The sequence below is a fragment of the Fistularia commersonii genome, chromosome 28 (genome assembly GCF_037954325.1).
Source record: "Fistularia commersonii isolate RoL2024-O1a breed Wild chromosome 28, RoL_Fcom_v1.0, whole genome shotgun sequence".
Classification (NCBI taxonomy): Eukaryota; Metazoa; Chordata; class Actinopteri; order Syngnathiformes; family Fistulariidae; genus Fistularia; species Fistularia commersonii.
In genome coordinates, this window is record NC_141311.1 from 10,271,180 (window position 1) to 10,295,006 (window position 23,827).

Below are 23,827 nucleotides of genomic sequence, written 5' to 3' on the forward strand. Positions count from 1 at the left end.
ACACAAGTACAACATTTCACTTCTTATTCCAAGTATTACAAATACATAAATACATACAGAGATAATTATGTACAATAAATACAGATAAAGATCCGTCTGAATTACAACGTTTAAAAGCAAAATATTTTTTGGTTGTTGACAAATTCCCGAACCTTGAAAAAAAAACCTTATTTTGAAATGATTAAGTGGAAGTTAAACTGTCATGCTTCTTAACAACAAAACCTTTCTTACGAGACTGATGTAATTTCTTGTTTTGGAGAGGGGGAGCGGGGTCGCGGGTGGATGTGATGAACCAAAGCCTTCAAAAATAAATTAAATAGTTGAAACTTATTGAAACAGAGAAAGTTTCGACCCTTGTAGTGCATCAAGGTGAATGTAAATGTGAATATTAAATGATTCAGTACACTGCATCAATGAACTAACATTCTAAATACGCTGCTTCTATATACATACATATTATTATAACTGTTATATAGGATTATTTACATAGCACTCACAGTTTCAATGAGAAGAATCATTTCATGTTATGTTCATCATAATTCTTCACAATGGTCACTAGAGGGCACAGCATCCTGATCATTTCACACCAAATTGCAGGAATGCCTCTGGGAACGGGTCTCACACACACACACACACACAAATGATTTTAGAAAACTTCCAAAAGTCAGAGGTGCATGTGTGTTTGTGTGTGTATATGAAGACTGAAAACAATTACAAATATTCTAATATTATTCATAATGGAAGTAAGCCCTGTTTCCTGTTGGTTAGTTTTAAATCATCTATTACCGTTTGATACACACCGAACAAAATAAAGACCCCCAAACGAGCACTGTGAACTCAGGCATTTATTCAGGACCCGAACAAAAACTGAGACTTTACGGCAGCGGGGAAGATCCAAAATGTATAAAATGCAGTACGTGCTTGATGACCACTGAAACATCTGAAAGGGTGGTTTGCAGTTCGCTGCGGTGTCGGGGTCGGGGTCGAGGGGTGGGGGCTCGTCTCCCTGGCGATTTGCCGTCACTCCGCTTTCCCGCCGGAGGGGGGGAAGATGAGCCGGGGAAAATCATGCCACCGATGACCTTTCCATGTCCGGCTTTTTATTTTTGTTCATGTGATGACGAAGACGTTAGAACGTTGGAGATATGATATTTCCTAAAATGAAGTAATTTCTCCGGACTTGAGCGGGAAGGGGGTTGGAAGATTTTGGAGGAGGAAAGTTCCACTTTCAAAAAGTAAATGAAGGAAATGAATGAATGTCGGTATCTGTGGATGGGGGCTGGCGTGGCGGAGATGTGGAGATCTTTACTCTAAAGGAGTAGAGGGGCTGAGCTCAGGCAGGGCGGCTACTCTGGTTTTGTTTCAAATACGCGATCTGGAGCTGCGGGACTTCTGGATACTACAATAACGGCGACTGAGGATGAGGTCAGCGGACGGACGAGCTGGCGAGTTTCCTGGGGCGAAAGCTCAGATAGATATTCAGCGCTGAAGAAAAACACACACACGCACTCGCACACGTCTCGTTGAATAACGTGAAACCAATCCGGGACGTTCTGCGTCCCGTCGGACCAATGCGGCGAGCGGGAGGGGGCGGACCCTCAGAACTCGTGTCTGTGGTACATGTCCGGGTCGTAGTATTTGGTGACCACCACTCTGTTGGCAAATTTGCGTCCTGTGAGGGCCTGCATGGCCTTCTGACAGTCGGCGGCAGAGACGTACTCCACAAAGATCTGCAGTACACGCACACACACAAAGACAGACGCACACAGACAGATACAGATTTTAACCGGAAACATTTTGTACAAAATCTAAACATGCAGGTTCTTCCATGCGATTCGGCATGATAACGATATTCAGAATCACAGCATTTAGGGTGATTATTTCTAAGGGGTCAGCCACTCCTTCCTGTCGCCTCCTTCTGGCCTTCATCGGGACCGTTAGCCTGGCTGCTGTGGGCGAAGGGAGCGGGTCCGAGGCCCGAATGGACCTCTTTTCTGTCCCGGGGTCTGAGAGCTTCCCAGGAAGTCTGGGACTCCATGATGGAGCAGTGGCGGTGGGAGGGGCAGGTGGGTAACCTGGCCGATAGAGGTCACATACTCACTCCTGCCGACCGGAGTGAGAAGGAGTCCAGTTTTCATTTGCACTGTCCTTTGATTAAAACTGTTCAGAAATCATCTACCGTATTGTTCGGATTATAAGTCGCAGTTTTTTTTTATAGTTTGGCCGGGGTTGCGACTTACACTCTGGAGCGATTATTTTTATTGAGCTCTCTTGCTCTGATGTGTGTGTGTCTGTGTCTGTGTATTTAATATATCAGCGATCGTCACTCACACACACACACACACACTCAGACAGACACACACACACACACACCAACCAATCAAAATTCAGCGGGGGCAGGACATGGTAGAAGTGCGTTGTGAAAAAAAGATGCTACCTGCTACTTCTGTACCTATAAAAATTGATCATTTCAACATTTACGCTAACTTATAAAAGCAACTGAGAAGGGCTGAACAAAAATGGCTCTGATAAGAAAATCATATCCGGCAGGTTACAAGCTGGAAGTAGTGAAATATGCGTCCGAAAACAGAAATCGAGCAGCAGAAAGAAAGTTTGAAGTTAGTGAGAAACTTATAAGGGACTGGTGAAAAACGGAGGTTACTCTTACTGAAATGAAGAAAACTAAAAAAGCTAATCACGGGCTAAAAGCTAGCTGGCCACGGCTAGAGGAACGAGTTCACACATGGGTGCTTGAACAACGTGCTGCCGGGAGAGGCTTGTCAACAGGACAGTTGCGTCTTCACTCCCAGGAAGTTGCCAAGGAGATGAATATAAATGAGTTTGCAGGAGGACCTTCCTGGTGTTACCGCTTCATGCAACGCAATCGCCTCTCTATCAGAGCAAGGATACCATCCTGTTGGGATTCAGAAAAGCTGGAATAATCGGAATGACTCTGACGTAAGCGACGTACCGGTAGAAGAGGAAGCGGCGCATTGTCTACCTTCTGAGTTGGCAGTTGTTCAGAACTGACACCAAATAGGAAGATTTTGTGGGATTTAGTGATTAAGTGTGACACTGATTGTTTGGTTGTAGCATGTGCTATATGCTATAGTTATTTGAATGACTCTTACCGTAATATGTTACGTTAACATAGCCTACCAGGCACGTTCTCAGTTCGTTGTTTATGCGTCATATAGGCTATACTTATTCAGGCTGCTGTTCTTTATACTATTTTATTCTAAATTGCCTTTCAAGATGAAATGTCTATTCTTGGTGTTGGATTTTATCAAATAAATTTCCCCAAAAAATGCGACATACATGTTTTTTTTTGTTCTTTATTATGCATTTTTGTCCCGGTGAGACTTATAATCCGGAGCGACGTATAATCCGAAAAATACGGTACGTGGCGCCTCATTGCTGAGGTTGACCTTTGACCCTCCGTGGGTGAGCAGGTCAGCCTATAAAGACCGACAGACCCGCAGCGCTCTCCTCTGGAGGCAGTTCCGTCCTACACGTTTAAAATCATCACCACGAAGCTTCATTTAAACTGCCACGGTTTCTCAAGGCTCCCGTTTTGATTCCTCTCACCTTCCCACAGCCGGGGACTTCCACGCCGTCCACGGGCCGCGGGATCTCGATGGAGCGCACGCTGCCGTACTTGCAGCACTCCTCTCGGATGTCCTCCAGGATCTCCTCGTAGTCCTCGTCGTCGACCAGTTCCTCCGGCATCACCATGTTGAGGAGGCACAGCACCTCGGTGGGCAGGCCGGAGTTCTGGAGCCGCTGCAGCCCCGGGACCTGCAGCATCACCGGGGTCTCGATGACGGACGTCTGCGGGCGCCAAACCCGACAGGAGGATCAGTTCAACGCGACGATCCCACACCCATGCCACCACCCCCCCTCTCCTCCCGCAATGGTACGGCCCAAAAAGCTTCTCATTGTGGTGAATTTAGCGGTTTGAATCTTTTCAAATAATTAAGCCCACGCTAAGACCACTAAAACCCTCGATAGGAGAATGTGCTGGGGTGGGGATTCATTTTTAATCTGTTGAATATTTTAAAAAGTAACTTTTAACCCTTTTATAGTCAAGCCAGGTCTTATTTCCAGTGAGCAGACGAGACCGGAGGACTTGGACGGCCGAGCCGGGACTGACCGGGTTGGTGTTTTTCGCTCCCACGCTGGCCCGCTGGACGATGAGTTTTTTGTCACCGAGCTGCATGCCGTTGAGACCGGCGACCGCCTGCGGAGGGAAGACGCAGAGCCCGTGAGCGACGGGCGGAGCTCAGCCGCCGACTCGAAACCCCAACCATCTAAGAGCCGTGGTTACCTGATCGGTGGCGCTGTTGTCGACATACTCGCAAAAGGCGTAACCTTTGGACAGTGACGTGGCACTGTCCTTCACCAGGTTGAAGGCTTTGAGCGGGCCGAACGACGTCAGGAGCTCTTTCACCTGCGGAGAGACGGTTCCGGGCATCCGGACGTGAGCTGGGACGTTCGTGGGGGCAGGCGGGGACTCAGCTCTACTGACTAAATTCTAAAATGTTTAGTTTTTGAAATCAGATCAACAGACATAATCGCCAGGATTCATTTTAATGAAAACAAACAAAAAAAAGGGTTGTTTTTTTTTAAGAGTCTGAGTTTTGAGAGAAGCTGGCAGAGGAGGAATCGTCTGAGCAGGAGGAGGAAGAGAAGTGAGGCGGGCGAGCCGAAGAAGGTCAGGGTGGGAAAAAAAAAGAAGTGTAAAGACAGCGATTCTGCTTCAAACCCCGGTTGACCTTTAAGTCAAACCCTGGAAGTGCGCTACCCAACTTTATCGAGTTGGTCGGAAACAGGACGTTTCCGGAAAACAAGTTTGTTTCTTGCAGCCGCTCCTTCAGTTTTAGTCACCTCGCGCAGGCAATTTAATGGGGCTCTTTAGCCAGGTGGGTTTATGACTCTTACTTAGCTTGGCTAATTTACCGATTGCTCTGTCCTCTATCTTTTTCAACCCTGACCGGTTGAGACAGAACGCCCCACCATGTTGAGTTAGGTTTTTGCACCGCTAAATGGGCATTTTTTTTTTTCCTCGAGTGCTTGCTCATGGGCGAACGAGTCCGGACCGCCTTCACGTGGAAAGCGCCATGAGACTGCTGTGATTTGTCGGCGGATAAATGAAATCCTACATGACTTTACCGTCACTGAAAAAAGCGGGTGACGAATACCATTGTGGAAGACAGAACCGAGTGAAGAGGGTATCGCTTCACGTGCCTGCAGAGGGTGCTGCGGCCGAGGCTGCCAGACATCTGCTTTGGTTTTTGCTAGGTGACGAAATAAAAGCTAGACTGGATTCGGGTGGGTTATAATTCTTACCTTTACTTTAACAGCGCCACCCACTACCAGTCCTATGCCCCCGCCCTCTCCCCCGCCCTCAGCCCCCCCCATCCTATCCACGCTCCAGAAGCAGTGAGTAGACAGACAGTTGCCAGAGAGGAGTGATGGCTCGGAGTCCCTGTGAGGACCAGAATGTCTTACTTGCCTTGGGTTAATTGTTGGCATGGCAGCAGTAGATCAGTACTACTGAACAAATTATGAGCGCAGACTTAACGATCTTACGGGCCCCTAGCTGGGGACAAAGTGGGGGAACAAAAATGAAAGAGCTGTGAGTATCAACGCAGCGGCTGCAGGTATTCAAAGAAAAAGAGGTCAGTAAATAATACACATCAGGCTCTGGTGAACGGGAGGAGTCACAGGGATGGACGGAGAGAATGTAAAATCACTGCGGGGAACTCGGGAGGATCGTCGGGGTGTCAATCACGACATTAGCTCAGGTTCTCAGGGGAAGAGTCCACTCCACGATCATTCTGGATGGAGGGGGGGGTCGGGAAAAGAACTAGCGTTAGACACGAAAAACACGAAAAAACGGCAAATCCCCCCCCGACCCCCCACCCCCGAATAAAAACACCTGGTTTTGCCCAAGAATATGAGCCAGTGGACTTCCGGACTTCTCCCTCTGAGAACCAAGCAGGATTCAACACCAGACAGGAAGACTGCACGGCGTGGCGTCCACAACCGTCTGTCTTACCTCCGCGCGTCCGGCACATTATTTGGAAGGGCCGGGCCTCATGTCAGAAAACACCTACAAAGACAACGGATCAACTCCGGGGGGAGACGCTGTCTACACATGTCTCCGACAATCCGATAAATGTGCAGACTCACTTTCAAATGAACCAACATGGATGAACAAATAAACGGATGAAAGAAAAGTAAAGAAATTAATAATGAATATGAACACACACACACACACACATATATATATATATATATATATATATATATATATATATATATATATATATATGCGTGTATACATACATATAGGTGTATATATACACTGCTCAAAAAAATAAAGGGAACACTTAAAAAACATCCTAGATCTAAATGAATGAAATATTCTTATGAAATACTTTGCTCTTTACACAGTTGAATGTGCTGACAACAAAATCACACAAAAATGATCGATGGAAATCAATTGTGTCAACCATGGAGGTCTGGATTAGGAATCACACTCAAAATTAAAGTGTAAAAACAAACTCCAGGCTGATCCAACTTTGATGTAATGTCCTTAAAACAAGTCAAAATGAATCTGTATTGCTTCCTGAGTGGACACTATGATTTCACACAAGTGTGATTGACTTGGAGTTACATTGTGTTGTTCAAGTGTTCCCTTTATTTTTTTGAGCAGTATATATACACACACACACACATATATATATATATATATATATATATATATATATATATATATATATATGCGATGTATATATATACATATACACACTTGTGTGTGTGTGTGTGTATATGCATATATAGTTGCCTTCTTCTTTTCAGTTTTTTAGAAAATTAACCTTATGTTGAATAAAAAGTTGATTTAGGCCAAAAAAGAAGTTTTGTGAAAAATGACTTATTTTAGAGGCTGACGATATATATACCTGTATACCTATATATATATATATATTTATATATATATAGGCACGCGCACACACACGCACGCACGAATGCACGCACGCACGCACGCACACACACTTTATAAATTGAATATAATTCATTCACTGATTCATTATCTACACAGCTTCTCCCTGCTGTCATTGGTACCAGGGATGCTCAACCTATAGCTACATGTGAAAACCATCTTAGTGCTTCCACATCCATTTTAAGCTCTATCTGCACATTTATTGATGTCTTCATTGACATAACATCCTTTTTTGTAATGACTTTTTAAAAGTCATTCGTGGGTGTTTTAAATGCTCTGTATTGAATAAAAGCCCGAATAAACTCTCGTGCAACCCTCAGTCGGAAGGGCTCGGACTCTGCAGTTTGGGATCCGTGCTCGGGTCGTGAAGCATTTTGCCAAGAGGGACTCCAGGTGCTTTGGAGGCCTTCGGGAGGATGGATTAGATTTTTCGCTCTAAAGCAGGACGAGGCGGCGGTGTGAGTGTGTGTTTCTGTTGCTTCCGGGCAAATACCTGGTCGTCATTCAGGTAGTTAGGAAGGCCTCCGATGAAGAGTTTGTGAGGGGAGTCGGGGACGACGGTGGAGACAACACCTGGACGGACCAGAACCGGGAGCAGAAAAACGGCCGGTCAAAACAGGGGGTATTAAAAGTCTACCTGGCTTCTTCTAATCTGATACGTCTCATCTTATTTTCCTGCCGATGCTGCTGCAGCGACATCCGTGGTCTTGGTCACCTGGTCCGAGAGCCACCCGGGACAGACCTGGCACGTGGAACGCCGGCTGCTCCGAGATCCCGGGCAGGGGGCGGTAGTCGTGAGGGCGTCGGATCTTCAAGGACTGACCTTGGAAAATGATCCCGTCGAAGGCCATGGCCTGTGTCGTCTCATCCACCGACCGAAACTATGGACAAAACATCGCGAGGGGCGGGGTTGGCGGCGAGGGGTTCGGCCAAATTGTAAAGGTTGTGTGACACTTGAAAACAAACGAAGGTGCGCAGGAAGTGGCACAGAAAATTCAGGTAGGACATACAATGCATTCAAACAACCCTAACAGGCATGAGTCCAGGTGAGTGTGTGAGAAAATGAACTATAGTATAAATATCACAATGTTGTACCTGCTCTGTAAATGGTAAACTGAAGAAAATACATTCCTGGCTCCTGACTTAATCCTTAAACCTGACCTGTTTTTGGATTGTGGGAGGAAAACCTGGAGAGAGAACAGAGACCATCTCCACCATCAGAGGTAGCCAGAGGGAGCTAGCCTAGCTTGCTGCACGCCGGCTGAAGCTCTATATTCAACTGAGAAGTGATCTGGTCCCGCATCGGGTCTGAGTGTTCCTCCAAGAAAATAACATGTGAACATGGCGGTGTGACACCACGTACCTCCAGGAAGGCAAAGTTCTTGTCTTGGTTGATCTGTACGGCGAGGACCGGGTTGCTGGGAGCCTGGGAGAGGCCTGCCAGACGCATCTGGGCGTTAAAAAACTCTGCCATGGACTCCTGAGGAAGAGAGACGGCCATCATGGACAGACGGGACTGAAAGATCAGGGATGGTGGGCCGGATTTAAGGAGAACCAAGTCTTCACCTCCGTCACCCCGAAGGGAATATTCCCAACGTAAAGGCGCCGGGCTTGTCTGGTCATCTGGCTGCCAACGATGGGCACTTGTGTCGGCGCCAAAGCCACGCCGGTGGTGGTGGAGGTCGCGAGCAGAGCGATTGTTGGTATCTGACCGGCCGCTGGGGAGGAAGAGGAAGAAAAAGCTCAGCCACAGAAGTGATAACAGATAAGGCTAGTATCAGGGTCTCCTGAAGAAATGACGGCTTCAGGAGAATTTCCTGTTCAGCTCGTGGCCTTGGATCCATCTGACGTGAAGGCGAAACGGAGTGGGACGAAGAGAGAAACAACGGTGAACGAATCTGCCTGTCACTACTTAAAACGCTAAACTGTCGTCACTGCTCCACACACGTCAAGTCTTCATACAGACCGGATTATCCGCTCCCTGTTGCCGATGACCTGCAATTGACGTCATCAACCAGACCCCCCCTTTCAAAATAAGACTTTTGTCCCTTCCTTGTCAGAAGCTCTGTCAGGTAAAGGGGACGTGCTGACCATCATTGCAGCTCACGATATTCCATTGACACGGATGCACGTTAGTGGACGCCTTATAGCCACTGCTCGCCAACTCCTGTACAGTCACCTCATTTGTGGAGCCTGTGGAGGTGAACCCCGACTAGAGGTGAAATGAGGCGCTTCCTACCTTGCATTGCTTTGTACTGCATGGGTGTGATGTGCTCGAAGCCTGGGGGGGGCACATCCCAGTACTTGCAGGTCCTTTTCTTCCTGGTTCGCCTCGGGGAATGACTGCGTGAAGAGACCAGCTCTACTCAGTAAACTTCTGCATGAGTAACAACTTTTCTCTTCATGTCTCCAAACAAAAGGGTCTATTAAGCCTCATCCATGCGACCTGTGCTTCTTGTGGTCCCTGGAGGAGCTCCTGCGGTCCCGACTCTTTCGATCTCGGCTGCGGCTTCTCTTCTCTCGGCTGCGGCTGCCTCTGTCTTTGCTCCAGCTGCGGTGCTTGTCGCCTCGGCCCGGAGACCCGCTGCGACTCCGCTTTTTGTGCCTCTCTTTCTCACGCTCTCGCTCTGCATCGAACAATAATTGCATCATTATTACAAATCAAGGTGGGTGCATGGGTCATGTGTTCACCACAAGTGAATATTTTTATACCATCAATTATTGCAGAATTGCTGTATATTATTTGACCAATTTCCAAGAATTGCCTTGACCTTTGCCTCAATGTACTTCATCGTACTTCTATCGTGGTTTCTTCACAAATACTGCACAAGCTCAAATCAAGTTTCATGTAATTATGAGGGTTAGCAAAGGTTAGTTACAAATGAAATGCAGGCCCAAGGGGGCACAAGCCAATGTTCTCCTCGAGCCGGTCCCAAGCTGGGCTGGGAAACGCAGAAGTTGCGCCAGGGAGGACATCTGACGGACAACTTGTGCCAAACTAAATGTGCGAATCAAACCTATGACTTTTGTATCCCCTTTCTATTCAAATAGATAACAATATTTATAGATCACACTGTTTGGACCAGTTGCCAGGATTCTAGGAAGTCGCTCATGGAGCCGAGGATGGAACGTCAATATTGACAACACCACACGAAATTGAGTTTGCAAAATGTATATATATTTTTACTCACCAATAACCAAACATATGACCAAACAAGCCATCAATAGTATTAACTGAACAAGAAAAAGAACAAAGTGCCCACGAAACAATAAAAAGTACAAAAAACATGTCCTCCCCTGCTGTCCTTGTGTTTGGTCTGTTGTGACTTTTCCCTTGTTATGAACTCAGTTGTTATCTTGTTGGGGGCCTTTAACCTGTGTGTTTCACTGTCCTACCACACCGCAGGCAAGGAAGGTTTGTTGTTCTTCATTCATCATCTCTGCCTCACCAAGCGGTTTATTGGGTCCTCTCATCCAGCAGGCGCCCAGGAAACCGCCTTGTGGCTATCTGCTGCTGGTCTCCTTCCTTCTCTGAAGTCGACAACTGGTGTTGATGTCCTCTCCCAACGTTAAACCTCCACTGAATCATAACCAACTAGTAAGAGACTGCACTGAAGGTAACTTTCTCCTTAGTTGCTAATCCACAGGAGGCGCTATAATAGTGGCTAGCAGTTAACATTTGCTTCGCGACTAACGCCGCTTTTACTTGACACCTTTTATCTCAAGGCGCACAATTAACTGACCGCCGAGCAGAAAATGCCACTCGACACTCCATGGGTCCAGAGTCTTTTTTTTATCTTTGAAAAACTTCTGGGCAACTTTTGGGCAGAGCAATCCCTCACAAACGCAGTGAGACGCTGTGGTCTCTCCTTCCCCGAACTATCCACCGGAGGGCCTTGCGCAGCTTCAACCCAGTCGGCCCCCGTGGCGTTGTAACGCAATACTATTGGCTGATCTTCTGTGGGCTCAGGGAAACGCAGTTAATCCCATAAATGCCATCTATCAATCACACATACTTCCAGACTGAATGACGGAGTTCTGCTTCTCTCTTCCTTCTCTACAGCTTATGAAGCCTGAGCTAAACTTTCATGACGGATCAGTCGAGGACCGGGTTTTAACAATGACTGCCTGAGGCATCGATAACCTACAGGGTACCGCTGGGCATCGGTCTGCTGCGAACTGAAGAAGGAGTAGAGGAAGGCGCGTGCGTAGGCGGAGAGACTAGAGGAAAGGCAAGAGTTTGAGACTGACAGTAAAGACTTTGAATGTTGGGTTGATGACAGGAAAAGTTAGAGAGGTGGTTCATGACGCAGAAGAGGAAGGTGGATATCCTGTGTGTTCAGGAGACCAGGTGGAAAAGGAGCAAGTGTAGAAACTTCGGAGCAGGATTCAAGTTGTTCTATCATTGTATTGATGGGAAGGGAAATTGAGTAGGAGTTATTTTGAAGGACCGGTTTGTTAAGAATGTTCTGAAGGTGAAAAGTCTCAGACTGATGAGTGTGAAACCAGCAATTGAAGGCGTGATGCTCAATGTTGTTAGCAGCAATGCCCTGTGGGATGTGAGTTAAGAGGAGGAACTCTTAAGTGAGTTAGATGAAGTGTTGCGGTATGCGCTCAGAGGTGAGAGAGCGGCAGTTGGTGCAAACTTGGATAGACATGTCAGTGCAGACAATGAAAATTATGAAGAAGTGATGGGCAGGTTTGGTATCCTGAATAGGAACGCAGGGGGACAAAAGGTGGTAGATTTTGCAAAAAGGATGGAAATGGCCGTAGTGAATACTTTCTCACAGGTAACATAGGGGTTATTCGAGCAGAGGTAGGAGCACATATGTAGACTAATTCTTGTATAGATGATGACGTCTGAAGAAGATCACTGACTGCAAAATAGTGGCAGATGAGAGTGTCGCCACACACCATAGGATGGTGGTGTGTAGGATTAGTCTGGTGAGCCAGGAAGATGACTTCTAGAGGACTGGACAACTGCAGCCCAGGTGCAGGTAGATGTGGCAAAGGCCAAACAAAAGGCCCATCACAGTACTGAGGATCTCCTTCAGCGACAGACCAAAACACCTGAAATGTCTGAACCGGTGGTATCGCAGGTCGTTCCTCCCTGCTGCTGTCAAGACTGCACAATCAACAATATGACTCATTCCATGTGCAATATGACAATTCAATTTTTATATATTTTTTGTCATTAATTATTATTATAATTACAAGTATGTGCAATAACTCTTGTTGAAGTCCATACTGTATATTTTGTGGCAGACAATGTCCATACATTTTTTATGTTTATGTTTTTATAACCCCTATAATCACTATTTTTGCACACTCATAAATATAAAACATACATTTACGTATGGAGGTTCTTTTTCTATGCACTACAGTCATCTCAAACAATACCTTGCAGATTTATGGGTGGTAATTGTTTTGTCTGTATACTTCAGTCTCTATATTCATGCAAACTGATACTTGCAAAAGTACAGCCACTGAATGAAAAATTTAAGCTTGCTGCTTTTAATACTGTGAAATTCTACCCTGCGGGACTAATAAAGGAATATCTTATCTCATCTTATCTTACAGATGCAGTATTTGCTTTAAGAATGCTGTTAGAGAAGTACAGAGTATGTCAAGGAGAGCGGCATTGTATCTTTGTAGATCTAGAAAAAGCATATGATGCCAAGTGAAGAACTGTTGTACTGTGCAAAAATTTGGACTGACAAGAGTATGTTAGACGGGTGCAGGACATGTATGCTGGCTGTGAGACGGTGGTGAGGTGTGCTGTAGATGGGGGGGGTGGGGGGGGGGGGGTGGGAAGAAGCAGGGGAGGGGGGGAATCTAGAGAGATGAAATAGTGCCCTGAAAAGGGATGGAATAGTGGTTACCCGCATTAAGACAGAGTAAATGTGTGAATGAGAGAGACCTGAGTGGAAATAAAGATGGTGGAGAAAGAAAGAGTATCAGGCAGAATGACAGGAAAGGTGTAGAAGCCAGTGTTGGGACCAATGGTGCTGTATGCTTTAGAGACAGTCACTGAGGGAAGGATAAGGCTGGATAAGGATCAGGAATGAGTCCATCAGAGGGACAGCCCATTTAAGATGTTTTGGAGATAACGTCACACTGACATTTACAAAGGATGAATATATTGGTAGAAGGATGCTGAGGTTGGAACTGCCAGGAAGGAGGCCTGGAGGAAGACTAGAGAGAAGATTAATGGATGGTATGAAAGAGGGGATAAAGTTGGTGAGAGAGAAGAGGATGCAGAGGAGAGGGAAAGAGGGAGGCAGTTGAATGGGCCAAAGGTAAAGGAGAAGACGGAGTTAGAAACAATGGGGCTTGTGGTGCTGACTCTAACACCAAAGAAATTAAATAAATGTCAACATAAACGTTATCTTTTTTAAGATACAGACTGGGAACTTTCCATCAGATATTTACATTTTAATTGATTTTAGGACATTTGACATCTCTGTAACTCCCTGTTTCAGGGTTTTCTGACTGGAAACTATCATCATTTGATTTATTCAAAGGAAAACTATATCTTTTAAAAATGTGTTTTAAATCAAGTGGTTTAATAGCTGCTATTAAACTGTATATAAATAGAAGGATTGCAGTTATGTAATATGCACCGAATTCAACACCGGATCCTGATGACTTGGAATATCCCTTGTCATATCTTCTAAACGGAAATGTACCCGTTACCGAAAGAGTTTTATTGTACAAAACAGGATAAATTCAACGGAGTTTGGCACGGTGTCATTCGCCTCGGCGACTCTGGCGGCTCAGCTGACGGACCGCGTCCCGGTTCCGGTTCCGGTTCCGGGGTTTACCGATGTCCGGTGTGTCCGCGGCCCCGCCGAGGCGGACACCGTCACTCCGACCCGGTTAACGGACACGGAGCTGAGTCACGGCGGCGAAAGTTGCACTCGGCTCGGTTCTTTCATTCACAATTTCAGCCAGCTAACGTTCCGCACCGGGACTCCTTGCTAGCTTACGGACCGACCGAACCTGTCCAGCCCGCCGACACTCACCCTGCCGGTTCTCGCTCAGCTGCTTCTCGAATTCCTCGAAATCCGACATGATTTCTGGACGGAGTGAAACCCGACGGACGCGTCCCTTCTGGGGCGGAACCGCGTCGGTCCGTCCGGTGTACCGGCGGTGTGCCGGCGGTGCACCGGAGTAACAGAAGCCCAGAAGTCGAAATCTCCCGGCGTCAAGACGGACGGAACCTCCCGGCGTTTTTCCGTAAAACCTTTCAAAATAAAACACAGAACAGGCGTTTGCGGGATTTTCACATTTTAATGTTGATTAAAAAAAAAAATCGACGTTTCTCGTTTCTGTACAGAAAAGCTCAAAGAGTTTATTTTAACCTCAAATATTGAACTTTTAAAGACGTCAATTTGCCAATCGTGAGATCGAGAATTAATTTCGAAATAAGGTGGTCGGGATGATTTATGCAACTTTGATTGAGGTACTCTAATGATGTGAAAATAACCAAAAGAAAAACGTGTCACATTTTGAATTATATAAAAAATCCTTACAATTTATGGGAAAATCCAAAAAAAAAACCCGTTTCATGACTAATATTCCTTTTGAACCACCAAGTTAAATACATATCATATCCCCTTTGTCATTCATTTATTTGTTTTTATTTATTTTCATTTTTTTCCTAGAATTAAACAATTCTCAAAAACCTTCAATCCTGTTAACTCGCACAGTTATTGCATACAAAACAAATATCCTTATGCTTCCTCATCCATGTTTGTATCATTGACATTCGATTCTACTATGCCATGTTTGTTTATACATATGTATATCTGTTTATACTATTTATGTTCAATAAAAAAATGTATAAGAAAAAGTTCAAATATCTCACAAATATTACTTCCGGGTGCAATATGTCATTTGAGTCCTTGTAATCTGATTCTTCACTGTTTAGACCAAACATGCTTTTATTGTGACGACAATAACATCCGGTCACGCCGTTTATATATTTTACAGTCTGACAACATCTCTAAACGTGTCTTCCCCAAACAACAGCACGCACACTCATGCACGCCACCAAACTGACTATAATCGATCTGATTGTGATCCTCCTCCAAACCTGGAACAACACGTGATCTCCAAAAAGCTTTAAATCCACCAGGAGGTCTTGGTTTCGGGCCCCAGGACCCAGCGGCCTGTGGGTTGAGTGGACTTCTCAAAGGTGCTGAGGCTATGAAAAAAAAAAAAGTTTTTTTTTTTCAAAATATATTTTCAGAAATCAATATGCGAAAAATTTTCTGAAACAAAATAACCTTGACACGGATTTATAAATGTACAAGTTATTTCGAAGTGATGAATTATCACTGTAAACTGACAGACACCTGAGTCACCTGTCACAGGTGAGAGATGGGATTTGACCTTGACGGGTCAAGCGACAATCCACCAACCATCCGCTTCCTCATCATGTCTCCAATTAACCTGTGTTTGGACTGTGGGGGGGGGGGGAGATGGAGAACCCGGAGAGAACCCAGGAAGAAGAACATGGAGGGAGAACGCGAGTTGACTGCTGGTTCAGGACCGCTACAGCTGATGAGTAGAGAACGTGGACGTGTCGGCCAAGATCCGCCTAAAATCTGAAGACCCGGAATAACAAGAGATAGCTTTCTCTACAATTCCTCATTAATGTTACCTTGAGATCCCAATACAGCGCCATTGCCCCCCCCCCTCGCTCTCTGCTGGCCGGTCTAAACATAACATATTGACAACATGGTGGAAAATAACTGACTCAGCTGCACGGCTATTAAAAGAGCTGAAATCCCGGAGTATTGCTGCAGGGGGGGTGGTGGGCGGAGGGGGCGGGCTGTGTTTTGGGGGTGGGGGTTCTGGGAAGGAGCCGAGCCGTTGGGCTTCAGAATTCACGCGGCGTTCCTGGATATCAGCGGAGAGGCCTCCGGACGTCCGAGCGGTGAGTTCTGCCTTGCTTGTTTGACTGCGGTAAAGGGGTGAGGGTTCGGGGGAGGGGGTCTGCAGACGGTCAAGTGAGAGGGGGCGGGTTATTTATTTGATCCCCATTTTCGGTGGGGAAATTGCTTGTTTTATCTTCAGACGGAAGATGAAAGGTTCCGACTCCGTCTTTTTCCCTGCCGGGTTCAAGCACCTCCCGACAATTTGGATTATCGTGCGTCTCCTCTGTGACTTTCAGCCTTTCAGACGCACGGTGTCTATTTCAGGGGCAGTTTATATTTAGATCCCCTCTTGGATCGACACACGGCGCTCTGGGAGGGGTGGGGGGCGGTGGTGGGTGGGGACCTAAAGGTTATCTTCAGACTCTGGTAGCTCATCTGCAGACGCCTCCATCACCACAGACTTTTTCATACTTTCTTTTAGATCCTGGACTTTGGGAATTTTCTTCCAGCGGTGATCATTAGCTTACCTCCATATCTGTCTGAACGCCAACACATCAGACTGGCTGTACTTAACTAGACAAGACCGGCGCACCCAGAGCTCCGGTAATGGGTATTAGCTTGTTTGCAAGCTCTGGGGGTCTGACCTTCAGCTCCTTCAACGCTCAATACAAATGCTCCTCGTACCTCTTAACTTACTTTCCCCGACAGACGTCTCTCTGGATTTTATTACACAAATAAAGAGCTGAAAATAATGACATTATCATCGATCGGTGCTTTGGCTTTCCCGTTAGCTTTGGTTTTGCAATCCAGGAATTCCTACCTCATTAGGTTCAAGGCGTTCAAGTTCAGACCGAGGGATGAAGACGATGCTGTGATTTCCCGAACCGATCGCAACGTTATCTTCTCTTGTCTTTCAGACCGATAAGACGATAGCTAGATAATAAAATCACGGTAGGGATGGATTCCAGTGTGATGGAGGCGGAGACCATTTGGGTACGAAAACGTTTCTCAAGTCATGTTTGCTAGATCCTAGATGGTCTTTTGACGTTCCATCCCATCTCACCTGCATCATTAGAAAAAAAAACAAACATCTCTCATCAGAAGAACCTCTCATATTGCCAGGGTGGAATCTAGAGAAGCAGAACTCAAGGTAGCCGGGGTATGAGAGGTTCTGTCGAACAAAACGACATTGTTGGGAAAATGTCCAATGTGAAGATTGATGTGTCGGACAGATCCGACACCAGCGGCTCATTACGTTTGGCGTGAACCAGGAGACAGCCGGCCCTGAAACCGAATGATACTCCGACGACTTCTCCGACAATACCAGGCAGCTTCACCTACTTGCAGAATCACTTCCTCTGAGAAACAAGCTCAGCTAAGCTAAGCTAACTTTGCGTCCGCATCTCAATCTTCACTCGGATAGTTCTTCCCAAATGTCGCAGAGTGTGTCCGCGTCTGCACGTTCCCAGACGTTTCCCCCCCGCCAAACCTCAATCCTTCACAGTTTTAAGAAACGAATCTCATCCTTTTTCCAAACAGGATATGTTGCTGGATCAGGACCAGACATGGACCACCACCATTCTCCTCGTTCCCTGCCTCATCCTGCTGACCGCCGGATTCTCCTACCTCTACAGTTTTGTATCTGGTCTTTTTACCAGCACGTCGGTGCGGAACAAGGTGGTGGTGATAACTGACGCCCTGTCTGGGCTTGGAAAAGGTAATTCACACGTCTGCAAAATGCGCGAGGGAACTATGAGTTCGTGATATCACGTCTGAAGAGGGTTCTTCTCTCCCTCTAGTTGGTTTTGAAAACACTGCCTTTGTGCGTCAATCATAAACATCAAACCATTCTCATTCTCACCTCTCATTCACACCTTCCGGCAATTTTGAGTCTTCAAAATTACCGCCTACTGACAGCAGGCGGAAGGCCGAGAACCTGGAGAGAACCCAGGCAGGAGAACGCGGAGACTCCGCACAGAGAGAATCCAGCGGACAATCAGTTTCAAGCCCAGAACCGCCTTGCACTGCTGGCCAGCGCTGCAGTGACGCCTCCGCGTTGGTTTTTAATCGGCTGAATGTCTCATCCTGGATTGGTGCTGCATTCACTGACTTCTGCAAATTTGCTGATCTCAAAGAAATATTACATTCTCTTGCTAGCACATTTAGTGTGAGACACGGGGGTTCAGTTAGAGCAGTGTTTCCGCGGCACATTAGTGAGATCATCAGGTGTGCCGTGGAAAAATGCCCACTTTCACCTGATCGGTCCGAAAATTATTTATCCAACGCAAATAATGTGTCTTCCTATGTCTATGTGGGCAGCGTGCCCATTCGATGGCAACGGGTAGTGAATTTACCTGTGCATCTGTGTATCAGAGTGATTAGTGACGCTTTGCGTGATACATTTTTAAAATAAAAAGTACCGTAATTTCCGGACTATTGAGCGCACCTCAATATAAGCCGCACCGGCTAGCCAATCGCTATCTCGGGCTTCTTCCTGGGCACTAAAACCATCAAAGTCGTCTTCTTCGGTGTCGGAGTTGAACGGACTCAGAATTTCCCGGTCATTTCATCGGTCCGATGTGACGAGGATAACGTTTTAGCGACGTGAAGCTAGTTAGCGTCCCCCACCCAAAGTCCATATATTAGCCGCATCGTTTTTTACGTGAAAAAAGTCGAAAATTACGGTACTTGTATCTGCGTAAACAAACAGGCAGCATTGTTGAAAACTACCAAGACGAGTGAGAAAGCAGTGAAAGCTTGCTATAAAGTTAAATCCAAACAGCCACACATCGTAGCAAAACATTAATACTACCTGCCGGCAAAATCATTGTAGAAGAAATGCTTGGCTCTGGCGTTGATAAAGAAATAGCCCGAGTTCTCTCAAATAATACCATTTTCAGACATATTGATGACATGTCTTCAGACATTGCAAAAAAGTGTGCTGGAAAAGTAGCACATCAGTGGAAAATTTGCATTGCAACTTGACGAATCTACAGATAATAGATATATTAGATTTCACACTAAGTAAATTGAGACTACGGATTCATTCTAACTCGTTAAATTTTTTTTTTGACATATTTATTTGGTGGTGTGCCGTGTGATTTTTCTAATGTAAACGTGGCTCAAAAAAGGTTGGGAAACACTAAGTTGGAGACATCCTTTGGGGCCTCATGTACGGATTGCACAGCTTCCATACCAAAAGACAGGGTACGCTCCAAACTGGGAATCTGTAAATGCTGGAGCCAGTTCGGCTCAGAGATCCACAGGGATCGCTCTGGGTCAGGTAAATCATCCGATAAGGTTGTCGTCATCCTGGGCCAGCAGCTCATCGCGGTCCCTGAAGACACGCGCCTTCCCAACTCTTCTAGTTCTGTCTACAACCGCATGCAGTCATAGATTGTATAAGGCATGTTCAGTGTACTTATTCTCAATTAATGTGCTCATCAGACACTGAGAGTTCATTTCACTTTACGTATGCGATGGAAGTCCAATTCACATCTGTTCCGCCTTTTTTCGCGAAAAAATACGATAGCCAGGGGGCGCTGGTGAAAGCAAACCCTTTACGTTTTTTGTGAATGCAATTTGTCACCTCTGCTTGTTTTTTGTTTCCCGGTGTTGTTGTTTTACAGAATGTGCAGGCCTCTTCCACAGAGGTGGGGCCAGGCTGATCCTCTGTGGGAAGAGCTGGGAGAAACTGGAGGAAGTGGAGGAGGACCTGGCTAACTCTTCGGACCCCAGTAAGGTGAGTACGCCGGCGGTGCCTTCTTCGCTCCCAGATCCCAGGAGACTTTGACGGCACCCTGTGAACCCCCCCCCCCCCAGACCTTCCCCCCGAAGCTGGTTCTGCTAGACTTCGGGGACATGGAGAGCATGCCGGAGGCAGTGGAGGAAATCCTGGAGTGTTACGGCTGCCTGGACGTGGTCATCCTCAACGGCAGCATGAAGGTCAGAGCCCCGGCGCAGAGTCTATCTCTGGAGATGGACAAGCTGCTGATGGACAACAACTACTTTGGACCTGTGACGCTGGCCAAGGGTGAGGGGGCGATGGCGTCCAGGGGCTGATCTAGACAAACTCCAGGAGGTCTCATTGTCTTCTTCTGGCCTCGCTGTCATTTCCTGTTCCAGGTGTGCTGCCATCCATGATCTCCAGGAGGACTGGTCACATGATTCTGGTCAACAGCATCCAAGGCAAACTGGCCGTGCCGTTCCGCGCCTCCTGTGAGTGGACAAGGAGTTCAGAATCAGAAACCTGGATCTCCTGCTGGTGTCCAGGCGGCAGCTATTGCCGTTAACGGGGACTATTTTGGAAAGACTTGCAGGAAAGTGTGAAACATAAAAGATCTGCTCACCTCAGCCTTGTTATGATAACCATGACGATAATGATCCTCTAACAATGAGGAAAGATGGCACTCAGCAAACCAGCATCTGAATAAGAATAACTTTATTTATCCTGAAGGAAATTGTCGTGCCACAGTTACAAGAAAAATCTAACAATAATAAATAATAGTAGAAAAATTGTATAAACAGTAAAAAAATAGGAGAAAAAGGGAGAAGAACTACAAATAAACTATAAAGTGTCTTAAGTAACAAGAGAAAGATAAGGAGTGTACAAGAGTATTTATAAAAATATTGTACATGTAGCTGTTATGAAACATTGCACAGTTATAAACATATATACAGATGAATTATTACAGTTTAAATTATTAAAATTTACCGTAAGTGGGTGTTTTTTTTTTTTTTTTATAAGGTTTTAAGATTTTAAGATTCCCTGCGGCTGAAGGGAGAGGAGTTAAAAAGTCTGATAGCCTCAGGTAGGAAAGACCTCCTGTAGACCTCCTGATGCTTCCTCAGCATCCTCCTCTCTGACACCTGCACAACACACTCCAGCTCCTCTCCCAGGACAGATCCAGCTCTCCTGCTGAGCTTGTTGAGTCTGTTAGTGTCAGCTGTCTCCAGCCTACTAACGCTGGACACCACCAAGTGGTAAAACATCAGCAGCATGGTCCTGCAGACGTTGAAAGATCTGAGGAAGAACAGGAGGCTCTGACCCTTCTTGAAGATGGAGCTGGTGTTAACAGTCCAGTCCGGCAAACACCAACGCCATCTGCTAAGGCTTTGCGGTTGCTTAAGACCGGTTCAGGTTATGAGAGCAGTGACATGTCCCCCCAATACATGAGCAGAATAAGAGGTTTAGAAGGATCTAGTAAGTTCCTGGAGGGGTTTTGACCCCCTCCTCCCCCCTTCCGGGCCGGTGAGGTGACTCACTCTGTTTTCCCAGACGCTGCGTCCAAACATGCAGTTCAGGCCTTCTTCGACTGCTTGAGGGCCGAGGTGGAGGAGTACAGCATCTCCGTCAGCACCATCAATCACACCTTCATTAGCGGCTCGGCGGCTGACAAGAAAGCGGCGGCCAAATCTATCTGGTCAGGTGAGTTCCTGACGGAAAACAAAAGGTTGATGGTTCAATTTTAGTTCTGGTCCACAGCTGCTCAGAGGGATTCCTCGCGGTAGAGGTTGGCGGTACAATTCCTGCCCCCACCTTACACACACACCAAAGAAGTACTACCGTGACAAAGAACTGTGTAAATGACAAATACGGGTGGACTTTCAGGACTCGGGTCTCGTCTTTCTCTGCAGTTTTGTACACAAAGAGGCCCTGGGGCGTCTCTCCAGGCGAGGCCGCCACCGAGATCGCCAAGACGCTCAACAACAAGAGGAAGGAAGTGGTCATCGCCCCCTCGCTGCCCAAAGTGGCGCTCTATGCCAGATCCTTCTTCCCCAACTTGTTCTTCGCGGTGATGGCGGCGGGGGTGAAGAACGCCACCGTTGTCGAGAACACGCAGTCTTTGTGACGGAGTTGAAATGTTTATGAGCGGCCCCCGACACTGCGGTGACAGAAGGCTTGCACTCGATTGTATTTCCATTGAAATATGAAGTATTTTACCACATTTCAAACTTGCATCTTTTTAGCAGTTGTTCTCAATAAATAAACGTACCTGAAGGCCTTCCGGAGAAACTTCTCCTCCTTCATCGCAGAACCCTCGGGAAGTTTCTCCTCGGGTGGTGCTGGTGCATCATGAAGGTCTCTAGGGTCACGGTGGAGGAAGGCGGCGGTAAACTCTGATGAATGTTCCAGCGCAAGGGGCTGGAGTCCGGGGGTTTCCACGGATACGAGCGGGCTCAACTACCAACTGGTTGAAACCAACCGCAGCGCTCGGGGTTTACCTGTCATGACCTGCGGGTTGGTTTATATTTAATCACGGAGTTGCAGGATCCTGTGGGACTAGATGACAAGATGAGAAACCTCCAGAACAAGAGTCTGGTCAGTTTTATTGACAAGGAGATGACTGAAAACAGTGATGGAGGCTGAAAAGGATCAATTTTATACAAAGGTCAGAGGTGAAGTTGCAGACAAGCTAAAACGTCTGTGCAGCATGTGTCTTCAATTAGCAGAGAATTTCCCTGAATTCACAAAAGATGCTTGCTTAAATGGCTCAGGCACATGAATGAAATCAGCCTCAGATGTGTTTTCTTTGGAGACGTTCAGCCCCGGCTGAAGTTAAAACATTGTTGCAGATACTCCCTTGAGGGTGCAGGAAGGACTGTGAGAGTCACTTTCTTTGACTTCTCCAGTGCCTTCAACAGCGTCCAAAACACCCTCATCAAGGACAAGCTGCTGAGTTCGCAACTTCACCCTGCCTGGATCCTGGACGACCTCACAGGACGGCCGCAGTACATCAGGGTGGATGGCTGTGCTTCTGAAGGCGCAGCCTGCAGCACAGGAGTGCCCCAAGTGCCATCCGTGAAAAGATTTGTTTATTCCAATTGTATACTCAAAACGATTTAATGATCCATTTTACGGCCACATCTGGCCCGTTTTGCTTTTAATCCGGCCCAGCAAACTGTTTTTTTTAAATATTTGAATACATATTTTTTTAGAGGCTCCTTTTGCTTTGGTTTAATTTTGTATGGACGATTAAATAAAAAGTAATGTCGGTACATCTATATTATTGTTCATGATATTAAAGTTGAAATAAAATGCCCAAATCTTTAAATGTAAATATGTATATATTTGTGTAATGTAAATATTGTAAATATTTAAATAAATATTGTAAATGTAAATGTATATATTCAAATTGCAATTTTCATTTTGTTCAATTTACATGATATCCAAGTTGGCCAGCGCATAAAAATTAAATAAGGAATGTGGCCTGCACTGGTGTCGAAGGGAAATATTGTTCTGTAAGAGTGCTTAGCTTGTCTTGTTTGTGTCCTGTTGTTTTCTGTTTAGTTCTTACGTTGGTTTTTGTCCTGAAAAGCAAAAAGAATGTAAAAAAAAAATTTAACCACCCTTTCCAGCTCACTATCTTTCGGCTTAACGCCTCACTCCTTACAACATAAGATATAGGGGTAACTCATTTATTAGGAAATGTTTTACAGAAAACGTATTCCCTGGACATCAAAACAAAAATAATATTTTTAATAAATTTGATATGGAATCGATTTCCATGCTGCGAACTATGTACCTGATTCTGCCCATACCCCCAAGGCAAAAGAGACCCACTTCAAAATTATGAATGACATCTGCCAATCTAAGGAATTATTTAAGGTACACTTTGATATTGAGATAATATTTTCACATTTTGTGAAGACAATATTGAAACCACAGACCATATATTTTTCTCATGTGAAAAACTACAGGGCTTTTGGCCGAAAACTCAAAAATGGGTTAAAGACAAATTTCCATCGTCACCTGTTTCCTTCACAAGAGATGATATAACATTTGGTTTACTTTTAAGCAACAAAAGAGATTAACTATGTGTCAATGTTACTTTAGGCCTGGCCAAGCTCTTCATTCATAAAAACAGAATGCAAAAATGTTCCCCCAATTTTACGTTCTTTATACACAATTTTGAAATATAAAGAAAAATCC

General features: G+C 45.8%; 2 protein-coding genes and 1 long non-coding RNA gene across 4 annotated transcripts; 1 reads left to right on the forward strand and 2 right to left on the reverse strand.

Annotated features, from left to right (window-relative positions):
* Positions 1-66: 66 nt before the first annotated feature.
* Positions 67-14,309, reverse strand: LOC147217553 (splicing factor U2AF 65 kDa subunit-like). Of its 2 annotated transcripts, none has more exons than XM_086175510.1 (11): positions 14,035-14,309; positions 9,456-9,636; positions 9,249-9,352; positions 8,576-8,727; positions 8,373-8,489; positions 7,725-7,890; positions 7,503-7,582; positions 4,328-4,450; positions 4,154-4,240; positions 3,589-3,831; positions 67-1,730 (listed from the first exon to the last, which is right to left on the reverse strand). In XM_086175510.1, the coding sequence occupies exons 1-11, from the start codon at positions 14,081-14,083 to the stop codon at positions 1,599-1,601; spliced, it is 1,434 nt and encodes a 477-aa protein (XP_086031636.1). In that variant the 5' UTR covers positions 14,084-14,309; the 3' UTR covers positions 67-1,598. The 2 variants fall into 2 exon arrangements, with proteins under 2 accessions (XP_086031636.1, XP_086031637.1); XM_086175511.1 differs by having other exon boundaries at positions 7,752-7,890; positions 14,035-14,307.
* Positions 14,310-15,838: 1,529 nt separating this feature from the next.
* Positions 15,839-21,895, forward strand: dhrs7ca (dehydrogenase/reductase (SDR family) member 7Ca). The gene is made up of 7 exons (XM_086175967.1): positions 15,839-15,953; positions 17,434-17,611; positions 19,524-19,636; positions 19,717-19,927; positions 20,020-20,112; positions 21,173-21,322; positions 21,532-21,895. Exons 2-7 carry the CDS (start codon positions 17,437-17,439, stop codon positions 21,744-21,746), a joined length of 957 nt encoding a protein of 318 aa, XP_086032093.1. The 5' UTR covers positions 15,839-15,953; positions 17,434-17,436; the 3' UTR covers positions 21,747-21,895.
* On the reverse strand, positions 19,924-21,294 carry LOC147217555 (uncharacterized). Its single transcript, XR_015108955.1, has 3 exons — positions 21,160-21,294; positions 20,244-20,319; positions 19,924-20,110 (listed from the first exon to the last, which is right to left on the reverse strand). It is a non-coding gene; the product is annotated as an uncharacterized LOC147217555 (long non-coding RNA).
* Positions 21,896-23,827: the final 1,932 nt, after the last annotated feature.

Excerpts from the sequence above, each read along its gene's own strand:
- dhrs7ca (XM_086175967.1), top strand. The coding sequence starts at position 17,437 with ATGTTGCTGGATCAGGACCAGACATGGACCACCACCATTCTCCTCGTT. Across the intron at positions 19,637-19,716 it reads ACTCTTCGGACCCCAGTAAG|ACCTTCCCCCCGAAGCTGGT; the intron begins GTGAGTACGCCG and ends CCCCCCCCCCAG. Across the intron at positions 20,113-21,172 it reads CGTGCCGTTCCGCGCCTCCT|ACGCTGCGTCCAAACATGCA; the intron begins GTGAGTGGACAA and ends CTGTTTTCCCAG.
- LOC147217553 (XM_086175510.1), bottom strand. The coding sequence starts at position 14,083 with ATGTCGGATTTCGAGGAATTCGAGAAGCAGCTGAGCGAGAACCGGCAG. Across the intron at positions 9,353-9,455 it reads AGGGACCACAAGAAGCACAG|TCATTCCCCGAGGCGAACCA; the intron begins GTCGCATGGATG and ends CTCTTCACGCAG. Across the intron at positions 8,728-9,248 it reads GCAGTACAAAGCAATGCAAG|CGGCCGGTCAGATACCAACA; the intron begins GTAGGAAGCGCC and ends CTTCCTCCCCAG.